The sequence below is a fragment of the Mus caroli genome, chromosome 13, assembly GCF_900094665.2.
Source record: "Mus caroli chromosome 13, CAROLI_EIJ_v1.1, whole genome shotgun sequence".
NCBI classification, from domain to species: domain Eukaryota; kingdom Metazoa; phylum Chordata; class Mammalia; order Rodentia; family Muridae; genus Mus; species Mus caroli.
In genome coordinates, this window is record NC_034582.1 from 19,992,188 (window position 1) to 20,007,187 (window position 15,000).

At 44.0% G+C, this 15,000-nt stretch overlaps 1 protein-coding gene across 6 annotated transcripts in view; it reads right to left on the reverse strand.

Moving 5' to 3' along the window:
* Window positions 1–15,000, reverse strand: part of Carmil1 (capping protein regulator and myosin 1 linker 1) — a 263,753-nt gene that overhangs the window by 148,392 nt on the left and 100,361 nt on the right. For all 6 annotated transcript variants that reach the window (XM_021180627.2, XM_021180629.2, XM_029468353.1 and 3 more), the window contains exons 3-4: window positions 11,513–11,563; window positions 6,962–7,021 (exon numbers count right to left, since the gene is read on the reverse strand). In XM_021180627.2, the coding sequence (XP_021036286.1) occupies window positions 6,962–7,021; window positions 11,513–11,563 (111 nt within the window). The remainder of the gene's footprint in view (window positions 1–6,961; window positions 7,022–11,512; window positions 11,564–15,000) is intronic.

A 15,000-nucleotide genomic window follows, 5' to 3' on the forward strand; every position in this document is an offset into this window, starting at 1 on the left:
AGAAAGAAAGAAAGAAAGAAAGAAAGAAAGAAAGAAAGAAAGAAAGAAAGAAAGAAAGAAAGAAAGAAAGAAAGAAAGAAAGAAAGAAAGGAAGGCAGGCAGGCAGGCAGACAGGCAGACAGGCAGAAAGGCAGGCAGGCAGAGATTGCCTGAGTTTGTTCCCCAGGACTCACACATTGGAAGGAGGAAATCAACACCTAAAGATTGTCCTCTGACTTCCACATGTACACAACGGCATGCATCTACATATGTGCTCATACATGGGTGCACACAAACACAGCCATAAGTAAAATATAAAATTAATAGATTTTAAAAGACTCAAGCGTGGTAGTACACACACCTGTAATCTCAACACCCTGAAGGCTGAAACTGAAGAGCCACTATAAGTTTAAGATCATCTTGGGATATACACAGAAAGACCATGAGGAAACAAAGAATGGGAGATAAGCAAGGGGATAGGAGGGGGAAGCAGGAGAGGTAGGAGGAAGAAATTCTCTAGGCTAATCCAAGCATGTCCTGTATGCAGTGGTCCAGGACATATCCTATCTCTGGAACAAGGTAGCAGCCCAACTTCACAGGGAAGCTTTGTAGCTGTTTTCCTACCAAACACCACTGTGTCCAGGAGGATGCTAAGTCAGAATCTTGCTGCTGCTTTGCCTCACATGCAGAAATGCCAGATCATGCAGGATGCCATTGTGTGTCTGCACTTGACACCTGCCCCCAACCCTTGGTGATTATATTCCACATTCCTCACTTCTATTCAGTTCAGTCTGGGTTCAAGGGATTCATAATTAGCCTATTCTAATTCCACTTGATCTTCACACATAATCATCCCTAATTACGAGGGACTGAATAGGATGACAGGAAAGAGAAAGGACAACGGGTGGGGGAAGAAATGAGCCTTCAAACCCAACGTGACAAGAAGGTCTTACAAAACCCTGCTGGAGATGTCAACACCTCTGAATAATGTAAAGTCTTCAAGAAAGCCACTATAGTGGAACCACCCATCACATCTTTGCCTCAACAACAAAAGAAAGAAAGAAAGAAAGAAAGAAAGAAAGAAAGAAAGAAAGAAAGAAAGAAAGAAAGAAAGAAAGAAAGAAAGAAAGAAAAAGAGCTGTCTATCAATGTTGGCTTCCTTTTGCTCCAGGTTGAGCAGAATGCTCAAATACCTCACAGGGCAGAACTCCTACCCTCTAGTCCCCGTTTAAAACAGTAACTGGAAAAGTTCACAAGGTCCTAGGTTTGATCTCTAGATGCTTGGTTAAAATGACCAGAGAGTATAAGACACCATCTCTATTCCTAATCACTGATCCCAATGTAAGCATCCTAAGGTCTAAACTACAACCTCCTCGTTTTTTCTCTTTTCCATATTGAGACAGGACCTTACCAATTGCTTGGCCCCAACTCGAACTCACGCAGTATTATTGGCAGGTCTTGAACTTGTCATCCCCCTGCCTCAGTATCTAATAGCTTAGATCAATCTACTGAGCCTATCTATACGCAACATTTTTTTAACTAAACCACAAACAATAAACTTGTGAGGTGGTTTTGTTTCCACTAACAGAAACAAAATGAAGTTGGCTTACCTGTGTCACTAAGACACAGCAAACATTTCAGTTTGAAGACAACAACAACACCAGCAGCAGCAGATGTTGGCCTGCAGATAAAAATCTAAAAATTCTAGAGAATAGAAGTATAAACCCACAAGTATCAAGGGTGTGGTAGCATCATCAAGACTTGATTTCTGTGCCCCAGATTTCCACAAAGAAAAGGAAAATAGTAATAATTAAGGCAAATTTCAGTAATCTGGTAAAATATTTACTCATTTATACACAGGGTACCACATTCTGCTCCAAGCATTTTACTTGAATAGATAAACCACAGGTAAATGGCAAAAACAGCAATGGCAAAAGTTTAGTAACACCAGAATATTAGCAAAACCTCATAATCAAGGTTATGTAGTGGGGAACAGAGAGACGGTGGATCAATTAAGGGCACCTTCCCTGCCGCTCTTCCACAGCACCCAGATTCAGTTTCCAGCACCCAATTCAAGCAGCACAGTTGAGACAGCTTGAGGGGATCTAATGCTCTCTTCCCACCTCCAGTAGGCATCTGTATATGTGAGCATTCATATGTTCCTACCCCACCCTTTCTCTCTCTCTCTCTCCTTCCCTTTTTCCCCTCCCTCTCTAATAAAAATAAATCTTTACTTAAAAAAACAAAACAAAAAACAAATGGGGGACTGGAGATATGGCTCTGTGGTTAAGAACATTTGACTGTGCTTCCAAAAGACCTTGGTTAATTCACACCACCCACACGGTAGCTGACAACTCTATAACTCCAAGATCGGATACTTTCACAGAGACATACATACAGGCAAAATACTAATGCACATAAAAAACAAAATAAATACTCCCTAAATGGTCAGGGTGCAATTGCAACCAACAGATGTCATTGTCCTCATGACTTCACACAGACTAGAGACTCAGGAGACTTGAGGCTTTCAAGTTCCTGATCCTCCCTTGGGGTCACATGGCTTACTGAGTCTCAACCTTTAGAACCCAGACAACCAAATTGTGTACTTGATTTAAAACAATCAAACCACTCAGATTTATTTAATCCTAACTGCCATAAATGTTGTTTGTGTATGTGGGCATATGTGCAAAGGGTTGGGGGCCACCGGGTGACAGGATAACAGGTGACAGGGCGAGACAAGGACGAGGCTGCTGACTGGGCATCTGTACTTTACAAACACACTAGAGGCCACCAGTATGAAACTTAGCAGGGCGCGAACACCACTAGGGAACTGGAATTCGGTCTAAGCTGTAAGCCTACAGAACCATGCTACTGGCTCACTCTCAGCTCATCTCCCAAGCACACTTCATGGGGTAATGCTCACAGAAACTTTTAAGAGCTGCATGTCAGGGACTCCCTGTGATAGAAAAGCTCTGTGGCTGAAGCAGACAGTGGCCTGCCTACCCAGTCATTCTAAGTGGCCGACACACTGAGGTGGCAAGACTACAGCTTATGGAATGGGGAAACTTCATCTTGCTGTGCCAACCTCTTCTTCATAATTAAATACCACAGTCAAATCATACTTTCAATATAAACAGCATTAACATTTGCTAATGCCCTGTGAATCATAAACAGACATTCCTCAATAGAGAGCAGCCTCAGATGAGATCACTATCCTGTCACTCATGAGTGAAGACTCATTCCTCCATATGTCTGGCCATTTGGGCAAACATATGTTGCTGTGACTTTTTTTTTTTTTCAAACTCTAGCTTCAGGAGAATGATAAAATATTGCTCTCAGCTGAACTATGGAAAAATTCCAAGAATTTGTATGTAATCTCAGCTGTCGTAAATGACAGTTTTGACAGCTTCTTTTTAAGAATATTACCAACAACCTAAACAAATACATGTTGTTAAGAGGTAAAACAATCCACTTATAAAAATAAAGATCAGAGAAAGAACTGATGTGACAGAGAAGCAGTTCAACCAGAAAACAAGTTTTTTGAGATGATCAATAAAATAAATGTCTAACCAAAGTAACCCATCCGTATCAGTAATGATTTCTATAGATACCACAAGTGGCCACAAGAAGCCATTCGGGGAGCAGTGACATCACCTCAGAGCATAGAAAACTTCCAAACGTCTGAGGAAGAATTAGTGCTAGTTCTGGTCTCATAAAGAGAGGCACATAGAACAGAGGCTACTTCTTAGTTCATACAGTAACTCCACGACCATGCTACCACAGATTGGAGAAAGAAAAGAAAAAAAGAAAATAACAATCTAGTATCTCAAACAACGATGCAAAAAAACTCTTTCCCAAAGTTTAGCACATAAAATATCTATATGTAACCTAAGTGGGATATATAAATATATATTGTAACATATGTAGAAAGATAATAGATAAGATGATACTTTTAAATAATTAAATGTAATTTCAATTAAAAAAATTAAAAATACATTCATGTAGAAAATGATGGACATGATAAAGAAAGGGAGTGTAGCTACTAGGTGACTATAGCAAGATAAACAGAATATAAAATCAAAATCAACTATATTTTCTATATAATCGACACTATCTATATAAAAAGGTAACATATTCTGACTTGTGGAGATTGTCCTAAGAATGAAAGATTTAATATTTATAAATAAATACAATACAAAATATTTATGTTTATAAATAAATACAATCATTCCCAGAACAAATCTACAGATAACGTCCTATTTCATATTTCGTAGTATAAGAATGACTCTCCCTTATTGATTAGGAAAGAGACAGGGAAATCTAGTCTGGCCATTTCTCTTCAGCGTTGTCCTGTAGGTTCTGGCTCAGTGTTACTTACATCTGAGACTTGGGTCTCCTCTACCTGGAAGCCAATGGCTCGGCCTGTTACTGTTCCACAGATGCTGGCTGGAGCCAGGAAGCTCCTTGTTCACAAAGTTAAAGAGGCATGGGCACCATGCTAGACTCCCCAGAGCTCAATGTTCCACAGAGTGACATACATGGAGAGATTCTGATGGATGCCTGTGAGTGTGCGTGCGTGAGAGAGAGAGAGAGAGAGAGAGAGAGAGAGAGAGAACACTACACATACTTTCTTCAGGAACCATTGTGTATGTACAGTTTTCTGTTTTCATGGGAAATGGTAAGTAAGCCTGGTCTTTCATAGAGACACATTCTCTCTTTCCACAATGTAGCTCACTGCAAAGTAACTCTGGGAAATGTCCTAGGTAGAAAGAAGTCAGTGTCCAGCCAGCTGTGTAGGAGCATATAAAATTCAGGAGTACCTACCTCCTCCCCATTGGAGTAAAGACAAGAAAAAGACAAGCTATCCATATTCACACAAATGATGACACCATCTCTATAGGAAACAATGAAATCTGTTAGAAATGCTAGCCCTACCAGGTGAGCAGAATGTAAGACCAAAATGCCTAAGTCAATTATTTGTATCCAGAATAATGTTTTGAAATTTGGAGGGGGTGGGCAGGTAGACCCTATGTACCTGTTAAAGGGCTAAAATAAATGAGAGCTCATCTATGCTCAGTGTTGGGGGGCGTATAAAAGAAGTAGGCCTCTGGCATACCGTTGGTGGCAACCTGAAACAGCAACACCTGTGGGGGCAGGTTGACAGTACTCAACACTAAACACACCTACCACAGGAGTCTGCCGCTCTGCTCAGACATGTTCCCATGGCAAAGGAAAGCACTTGTGTAAAGGGTAAGAGGTCCTTGTGCACAGAGATAGAATGGGAGAAGCCAAGAAAGTTAAACACACAGCTTGTCCCTTTAAAGAAAAATGTCTGCCTGTCTCCCATCCAGAATGCTGGGAAAGGCTAGATTATAACCTGGTGATCCTTTGCTGTCTGTAGGGACCAGCTACAACTGCATCCCCAGAATATTATGTTTGACTCTCATAGGCTTCCCCCCCCCCCCCCGTAAATCTTGAGCATTGTTTCTTAGTCCTCAAAACACATCCTTACGAGAGATGTCCATTGTACTTCACAACACCCTAAGCAACTTCTATATTATCTTAGGACCAAACCAATCTTGATTCCCACGGGCATCATGTTTACCGTAGCCATTCCCCCTAGATCCTTATCTTGAGCATTGTTTCTGAGTCAACAGAACCCATCTTCAAAGAGTTTCAATGTAAACATATATTAAGCTTTGTTGTACATACGCAACTGAGTTAATTGTCATCAGAAAACTTTTCTCCCAAATTGTGCTGTGCTTAAATATGGCTGAAACAAACAACCTGGCATCAGACTCCAGAGGTTTGGCCCAGAGTCAGCTGACTGAGTCAGGCTAAATCAAGTTTTACTCTTACCTCACCCAGATCATTCCCTGCTAGCCATGATGCTTGCCGGAACCTACACATCCATGTCCCAAGATCGGAACACAGATAGTGACAGCAGCTGGACCCGGTACAGTAAAAACTGGAAACAGCACACTGTCCCGAACCAGATAAAAGGGGAGGAAGACAGCCGTATCCATGAAGCAGTGTACCACTCAGCAAAGGGAAGAAAAGATACACTAAGACATTCAATAAATCCACCTCAAAAGAATTAAACCGAATGAGGAAGGCAAGACTGCAGACCGTATGACCCCCTCCATATGAAGTCTTATAAAGTGTGACCCGAGCTCTATGGCGGCAGAAAGCAGGTGCCTGCAAGCAACCGCAGATGGGGAGGGGATGGTGATGAATATATTTATTATCCTGACTGTGCTAACAGTTTCATGGATATACATATGCCAAAAGTTATCGAAGTTTACACTTCACTGCTGCAAGTGGAACTATTTTTAATCAGCTTTAAAGCACCCAAAAGAAATCACTTAGCAATTCCTTCCAAGAAAGGTTTTCATAAAGCCAGGCACATGGCTTACACCTGTGTTCCCCATACTTAGGAGGCTGAGGCAGGGGGATTGCTGAGAACTGGAGGCCAACTTTGTCAGGGTTGGGGGTACTTTACATAACACTTTATAAAAGCCATGAAGCTCTGGTGTTAATCTGTCATACAGCATGGACAAACGGACAAGGCAGGAGCTGGCACGGGAGCTGATTGGTTCTCTTGGTTTCCATTTTTCTCATCAGAATGTGTTCCTCTCCAAACCCCACACAGCCTCTGCTGTCTCTCCCTAAGAAAATATTACTCTCCTCTTGCTTTTCAGTTGTGTCAGAAAGAAAGAAAGAAAGAAAGAAAGAAAGAAAGAAAGAAAGAAAGAAAGAAAGAAAGAAAGAAAGAAAGAAAGAAAGGAAAGAGAGAAAGAGAAAGAGAGAAAGAGAAAAGAAAGAGAGGAAGGGAGAGAGAAAGAGAGAGAGAGAGAGGAAGGAAGGAAGGAAGGAAGGAAGGAAGGAAGGAAGGAAGGAAGGAAGGAAGGAAGGAAGGAAGGGAGAGAGAAAGCAAGCAAACTTCATTTCTGTGACCACACAGTGATAGGCTCCTACTCACCTGGGCTGGCTTGTGGCAGATGACTCCATGAATCTCTAGATAGCTGAAGGTTAACTCGAGCTGTAATGAGGGGGGAAAGGGAAGCAGAGACCTGTAATGAGGGCTTCGAAACATATCATTAGAGGTTCAAAACATGTTATAATCAGAGCTACCCCACGGCTAAGGAAGGCCTGTGCATCTTCTGAGGACAAGCTGCTTGGTAACCTCGGTCCACCATAACAGACCTGGGCTTTATCATATCTCAAAAGAGGTAATACCTACCTCACAAATGGAAGAGAGGAAGGACATGCCTGACTTTTACAGTTCGCCCAGGCTCAAAATAGATGAAAGGGCTGCACTCTACCCCACTGTGTGCACGTCGGCAAACGCCTATGGGACAGCAAGCCACCAAAGACGTATCTTCCTCCCTTTTCTCTACAATGCTGCTTCTGAAAGCCTCAGTACCCATGGCCCAACCCCTTTTCCTCTTTGTGCCCCACTCCACTCAATCACTAAAGTCACCTTCTTCTCAAAAGTCTATAAAATTCCTGTTTTAGGTGGATTTGGATAATTATCATATTTATGAATTTTAAACTATGTTTAATGGCATGTACTTAGTTAAACAAAGCTACTCTTTCTCCGTGCTTCCACAAATTATTTCTTTTCCGTTTTATTTTTTTTTATTTTTATTTTATGATGCTAGGCACCAAACCCAGAATGTGCAAACCAAACAAACACCCGACCATTGGGCTGCCTCTTTCCAATTTAGAAGCCTCCCTTCATTTCTTCTGCAATCTTCACCTTTCTGCCCTAAACGTTCTCCAGTCTGTAGTATGTTTTCTGACCTATCTATGATCACTAACCTTTCTCCTAGTTTTGCAGACTGTCATCTTATTACACAAAATAATCACAGGATATGAGACTGGAAGATGGCAGAAGATGACTGGGACATGCATGAGCCCTAACTCCCATTAAACCATGAGACACGCATGCATCCTTTGGTACTGCTGCGGGGATTCTAGGAATGCCCAGAGACACCACCATCTGTAGATGTTCAAGTCTCTTATAGCAGGGCACCCTGTGCATGTTATATAGTCCTCCTAAATGCTTAACGTCATCTTTGCAGCTTCCATACAGTCTAATGCAACGCTGTGCAGAATAAACAGCAGGTCCTGCTGCCTGGGGAAGAATGAAGAGAACGTGTCTGCAGGCAAGCACCATGGTTTCACACACTTGGGATCCATAGAAATGGAATCCACAGATGGGAAACCAGTGGCCACAGAGGGCCAGCTGTCATGATTAAGGAACAAGTGCAGTCGACCCACCGGGACTGGACTCTGCTCTCTGCTGTCATGTTGGGCCGAGGCACACAAGTAGGGCAAAATATTAAAGCAGAAGATATCAAAGTTAAACACCTGGAGGCACAGCAATGTCTGGAGACAGAATCATAGAACTTGGTGTGGTGGCTGATGTCTGTAATCCCAGAACTCAGGAGGCTGAGGCAGGGGGATGACCATGAGTTCAGGGCCAGACTATATAGCAAGACTTTATTAGGGAGAGTGGTATATGAGAATGAACAAATGAACTCATTCATTCATAATCACTTAGTCAACACTTCTGAACAGTCTACTATGTGCCACACTGGAAACTCTAAGGGAAATAAGATGTGTCTTCTTCTATGAGCTACATGCACACTTGAGGACCCATATTTAGACATATTCAATTTCAGCAACTTTTCTACCTAATGTTACCAAGATCTACATCTGGGTTAAATTCTTTAAAGTATAGCAGAAAACTTGTCCTAAAAAAAAAAAAAAAAAAGGTATACTTGCCTACCTATATTACTTAGAATATATGAACATATACAAATGCACCTTGACTTTCCACTCCTTTTTGCAGGGGTAAAGATTTTATTTGAGTCAAGCCTTACTTACAGATGAGCTAGTGCCATTTGAAATGGAGAACCTGGGGTGGAGGATACAGCTCAGTTGGAAGAGCACTTATCTAACATGCAGAAAGCACTGGGTTTGATTCCCAGTGCCACACAACCAGGTATGCTGTTACATGCCTGTCATCACAGCATCATAGGTAGAGGCAGAAGGAAGAGGAGTCCAGAGACCTGTCTGGGCTACAGGAGACCCTGTCTCAAAATAAAATAAAATAAAATAAAACAAAATAGAGCATTTGAAGCACCTGTTTTGTAGCTGAGGACAGGCATTTCAAAATTGTGCTTCACACTCCAGTTCTGTCTAGAATAACAGTGGTGTGGTCCTCAAGGTGTCGATTTTCCTAGTAATTCACTTTCATTAGCCTCTGATATCTCCCTCCTTGTTTACTAAGTATCTGTTGCTATGGAAACCACCTCTCATTTAAGTGCCTGATTAGTGGACCACAGACCCCAAGCTATCATCGAATCGAGCAGACACAGGGTGGATGCATAGCCATGAGCACTGCACTGACATCAGTTACCAGCTGGAAACCTGAACTTCTGTGATTTGTCTTGCAAGACTGGACCACAACTAATAAGCTTGCGTTGTGCCTTAACAAGGGCCTTTACTGGGTTACAGAACCAGGGAAGCCTGGTGAGACTGTGGGTGGTCCTTGAAGAACAACCTCAAGTTCAAAGAACCAAGAAGAGGTGGGAAGAGACCAACATTCAATAAAGGAAGACAGACTTAAGGCAGGGTTGGGCGTGTGGCTCAGATGGTAGAATGCTTGCCTAACATACATGAGGCACTGGGTTCAAACCCAGACACCACATAAACTCCATTTCCCCTGCCCACCCTTTTTCTCCCATTCCTTTGTAAACTGGCTCATATTTCACTGTATAGCCCAGGAGCACCTTGAATTCACAGCCATCCCCTGTCTCCAACTCTCCCAAACACTGGAACTATAGGTGTGTGTCACCCTGCCTATCTATTTCTTTGTGACTGATCTGAGACATATGTGTGTACATATGTCCACACATTTGAGATTTCTCACATGCTTACCCAGATATTACCTAGGAGTCTTCTCCTTTTCTTTTCCAAATACTATCTCTCATATTGCCTAGGCTGGCCTTAAACCCACCATGTAGCCCAGGTTAGCCTGGAATTCATTACACAGCTGAGGATGACTTTCAGCCCTTGAGCCTCCTACCTCTACCACCCTAGCATTAGAATCACTTTGAGAATTACTACACTCGGCTTTGGAGCTTTCCTTCCATTAGGGCAAGTAATGGTTTTTCAAGCCCATATATCTTCATCTGCAAAAATACAGCATCAGCTTTGTTACATACTGCCTTCCACCATTGCCCCTGCCCATTTCCTGTTTTAAGGCTTACTGGGTAGCCCAGGCTGGCCTAGAATCCATGATCTCTCTGTCTCATATTACTAGAGTGCAATACTACACCAGCTCCACTTTTGGTATTTTTAGAGAGTTTAGTCCAACCTCGTTATCATAGTAACTGATTAGTTTATAAGACTGGAAATGTGTCAATTTACAGGGAGGGTTGGAACCTACAGTATCTCTCCTTAGTGAAACTAGTAAGAGTTAAAACTTGGAGCTGAGTTTGCAACTCATACCTGAGAAAGGAAGGTTGTTGTGAGTATAAGTCGGGAGTGGGGTGGTGGGGTTGCATAGGGAGCAAGGGGCCTGAGGAAAGGGAACAGAGAGAAGAGGAAAATGGAGGGGGAGGGAAGGATAGGGAAGACATAAGAGAATGGGAGGGAGGGGAAGAAAGGGAGAGGGAAAGGAAGGAGGGGGAAGATAGAAAAAAGACAGGGAAGGGGAAGGGAGCAGTGGGGAAAGAGGGAGAAGAGGAGAGTGAGAGGAAAGGGGGGGTAGAAATGGAAAGGGAGGGAAGGCAAGGAGACAGGAGGGGAGCGGAAGAGAAGGGAGGGGAGGGGAGGGGAGGGGCTCAGGGGAGGGGCTCAGGGGAGGGGGGAAAGGTGGGAAGGAGAGAGAGTAGAGAGAGAGGATAGGAGGAGAGTTTGAAGTGCTCCTTTTCACAGGCAGACTAGACTGGGAACAGAGCTCACAAGCTTGCAGTGCACCCTTTAGAATCAGGAAGATTATTCCCCACATCAGACCCTGATTGAGAAAAGCTGCTACTGCTGGACTGGAGTAAATATGAAAGGGAGTTGGCATAGCACAAGTGAGGGAGAAATGACTGGGACAAAGCCTGGGGACAGAACACGACACGCTTCACCACAGTTCTCGGGATGCCTCTACACAAAGAGTTGAAAGAAAATGAAAAGCATCCTTCAGGACAAGCTCCAGGGACATTCTGCACAGGAATAAAACAAAACATGTGTGCAGAGACAACCCTGACACATCAGCCTAGGCTCTGTGGAATGGATCTGTGAAGGCATGGATTTTAGAGCAGGCTTGTTCAACTGGCAGGTAGCATGCATTCCAGAACAGCTGTGCAGGCAACTTAACATATATGGAGATAACAACATCATATCAAAATGCCAAACACTGGACACCCCTTCGTTTGAGTATCTGTGGATTTGTGTGAGAGTCTGCACGTGGATATGCACGGAGTGTGCCTGTCAATGCATCTCAGAAGGAGAGCTCACCGCTGCTTACCTTGGTGGGGATGCGTGCTGACAGGAGGAAGGCTCGGCATGATGTGAGCACCTGGAACACAAAAGCGGAAGTTGGCATCAGTACTACAAATGGGCCTGAAGGGTTTCAGTCTCACTGCCTGACTTCAAAAACGCTAATACCCTAAAAGCTTCCTGTTATTCTATGTTGTGATGTGACTTGGCTCTTGTCCTAAGTGACCCAGGACAGCTTCTTGGTCCTAGAGAATTAGTTCCAGTCCAGGTGTGCCTACGTGGAGGTTACAGCGAACAGTAACCCATGAACTCTCTGATGAGCAGTTGGTCCCAAGGCTAGATCACTGAGTGGGCACGCACTGAAAGGTGGTTCTCTTAGCTCCCTGAGTCAGCTACATCAACAGCAAACAGTGAAGGGCCAGGTGCCTTCTCATTTGCACTTCCCCAATGCCAGCACCCATGTATGCCCTCCTGCTTTCCACCACAGGGCATACACTGATAACACGTATGTAACACACAGGCAGAACAATCAGACTAGTTTCCAAGAGGCCTTCTCCAACTTTGCCTATTTGGACAGGATATCATTTTGAACTTCCTTTCTGAAAATCAGCTAGTGATATCTGTACACTATAGGATCCTATGGCCTATAAGCCTTTCTGGCCATGCAGGGGACCCCTCTTGAATACAAAGTAGCTGACGCCTGGCTTTGAGCAGGCTACCTGTTCATTACCAGTTGTACTCTCTGCACAATAGAGATCCCCATGGGCCTCATGAGCTTCCAAAGAAAAGAAAGGAGAGGCCAGAGCCCTGCAAGCCCTGCAAGCCCTGCAAGCCCTGCAAGCCCTGCAAGCCCTGCAAGCCCTGCAAGCCCTGCAAGCCCTGCAAGACAGGAGAGTCGCCTTCCTTCATTTTCCAAAGAACGTCCTAATTAATAAATCCCTAGTTTAGCAAATGAGACCTAGGTCCTAATCTAGGAATCCCAAGTTTGAATAGAATCTTAGAAACTACACATCAGAATGTGGAGGTGATATAGTTTAATGGTTGGCTCAGCTAGCATAAACCGGGCCTAGGTCAATCACCAGTAATAAGGAAGAGGGGAGGGAGCTGCACCAGGATCTACTGTACCTAAAATCTTCACTGCTTGACTTTAGAAGTGGGTCTGCTCTATAGGAGTCTAGTAATTTCTGAGGCTGGAGGCAACAGAAGGAGTTTACATTGGAAGATTTTATATGCTGGGTCAATCACAGTCCTTGGAGGTCAAAGAAGCAAAGCAATAAACAAGAGAAATGCCAAGATGAGCACAGGCAGCGTGGTGGGTCATGACAACGAGCGCAGAATGCAGAAAGCCTGAAACACCTAAGAGAAGACATGTCTTTCAGCTGGTGGCTCAAGAGGTCAATCCACGACCACCTGAGCTCACAGTCTCAGAGCCTACGGTGAGAAACAACATAGCAGGAAGTGCACGGTGGAGTACAGCTGTGACCACTTGCTGGGAGGTAGGGAGCATGAAAAGAGAGAGCCAAGGGACCAATACCTGGATCCTTTAATGAGTCAGTTCCTGCTGTGCACGCTGAACAGTCTAATGTGTGCCAGTGTTTAACCTACAGGAGGGAGAAACGCTGTCTTTATTCCCATTTGGAGTGCAAGAAGTTGGAGCAGACAGAGGTTATGCACCTTGCACAGCAGGAATGGGCTTTCATGTGATCTGGGTGTGGGCTCCCCCCTCTCCCTGTCTGCTTCCTGGCTGATGTGTGATGAGCAGCTTGGCCCCGCCATATTTTCTACTGTTACACAGCAATCTCGACAGCACGGAGCTGGAGTGCTGACCCAGATGCTGTTGTACACATTGGCGTGTTCCTCACTCCAGATTCTAATCTTTCCTTTATGAGTCAGGTTCCTCTGGAAATGGCACATGTGGAAACACAAACAAGTCACAGAACATGAAAGCCCTATGAAGCAAATGGGGATGCACATCAGCAGCCAGAGGGATGACCATGACCGGTAGCCTAAGAAAAACGTGGAGTTTCTATTGGTGTGTCAGACTGCCTTCTTGACACCATCTCAGCATCTGGTTGTGGCTTGATCTCTCTCATTGTCTCCGCATGCCCTGCCTTCCTGGGTCAAGATGATGTAGACTTCTCAGCCTTGGTCTCTTTCTGTTCTTCCCCTCAGACCCCCTCTCTGTTAATGCTGGCACTATTCCCACCAGGTCTCTTTGCATCTTGCTCCAACCTCCTCTTTCCCCTACTGTCTACTCTTGATTCAGCCCTTTCCTTCCCACTCCTTTGATGGCTATAAATCCTGGGTTGTCAGTATAGCACCAGGGAAAAAACAAAAGACAGAAATCATAGAAGAAATAGTGCATTCCAGGAGAGTATTGCACATATGGCACAGCCACAGAGCAATGCAAACAAGCTAGGAAGGAAAAGGAAGAGATGCCTTCGGACATCATTATACAAGAAGCACATGGGTAATTAAGCACTTACAAGGTCCCCTGTGTGCACCTAATTAATAAGTCTTAAAAACTAATCTCAAAACACACACTTAAGCAACTGAGCCAGGGCTACATATGGCATTTTGAGCCTTCCTATCCTGAGGCTTTGGGGATAAACACCTCCCTCCACCAGCCACTCAGGTCAGCAGACCAGTGAGTCCTGTCCTAGACCAAGTGTCATCCCCTTCCACGAGTGCCATCACAAGGTATTTCTGGAGGTCACAGGATGGGTATCAATTAGTATTAGTACATTAGTAAATAGTATTAAACAAAAAAGCGATGGAAAAGAAAAACAAAACAAAACCACACATTCCCCTTTGAGTAAGAGCCATTTCTTGGATATAGGGAAGACATATTAATATCTAATAACCATTCTGCCTGCACCCTGGAATAATCAGGCTCACGGTCTGTGGCCCTGTGTGCTGAGTTTCTATCTGAACATGTTTGTGGCCATGCTATATAAGTACACAGCATCCTTTTAAAGTTAGACACAGTTCAAAACAAGTTGTTTGAGAAGAGCCTCATCCATGAAAGAGCCCAGACGTTGATATTTTTGTGCTGGCTGGTCTCACCTTCCAGGACCCAGCTCTGGTCTCTAGAGTCATATGGCAGTTCTAATAAAGTTTATAACAGAGTAGGCATGAAGTACAGCAGATCTTTCAGCAGTGGCCCGCAGTTTCCCAGGACCGGTGGTCTAAGAGCACAGAGGGTCCTCATATCTGGATAACACTGAAGGTCCTACTATTCTGAATGTGCGTCTTCCTTCACCAGCAAACCTTGTGTCAATCAATGAGGCTCCAGCACCCAGGAATCCCCATCCAAGCAGTCTCCAAACTGCTGCAGGATGTCGCCCCAGAGGATTGGCAGGCATTGGTATTGATTTCATGGGAACAGCCAACATCATGCTCACCGGGAGATGTGTTAGAGTAACCCTTACAAGAAAACCTAAGGAAGGAAGGCTAGTTGGTCTTACAGGTCAAGGAGTTACAATCCCTTGAGGCAGGGAGGGCACTGTGGGAGGA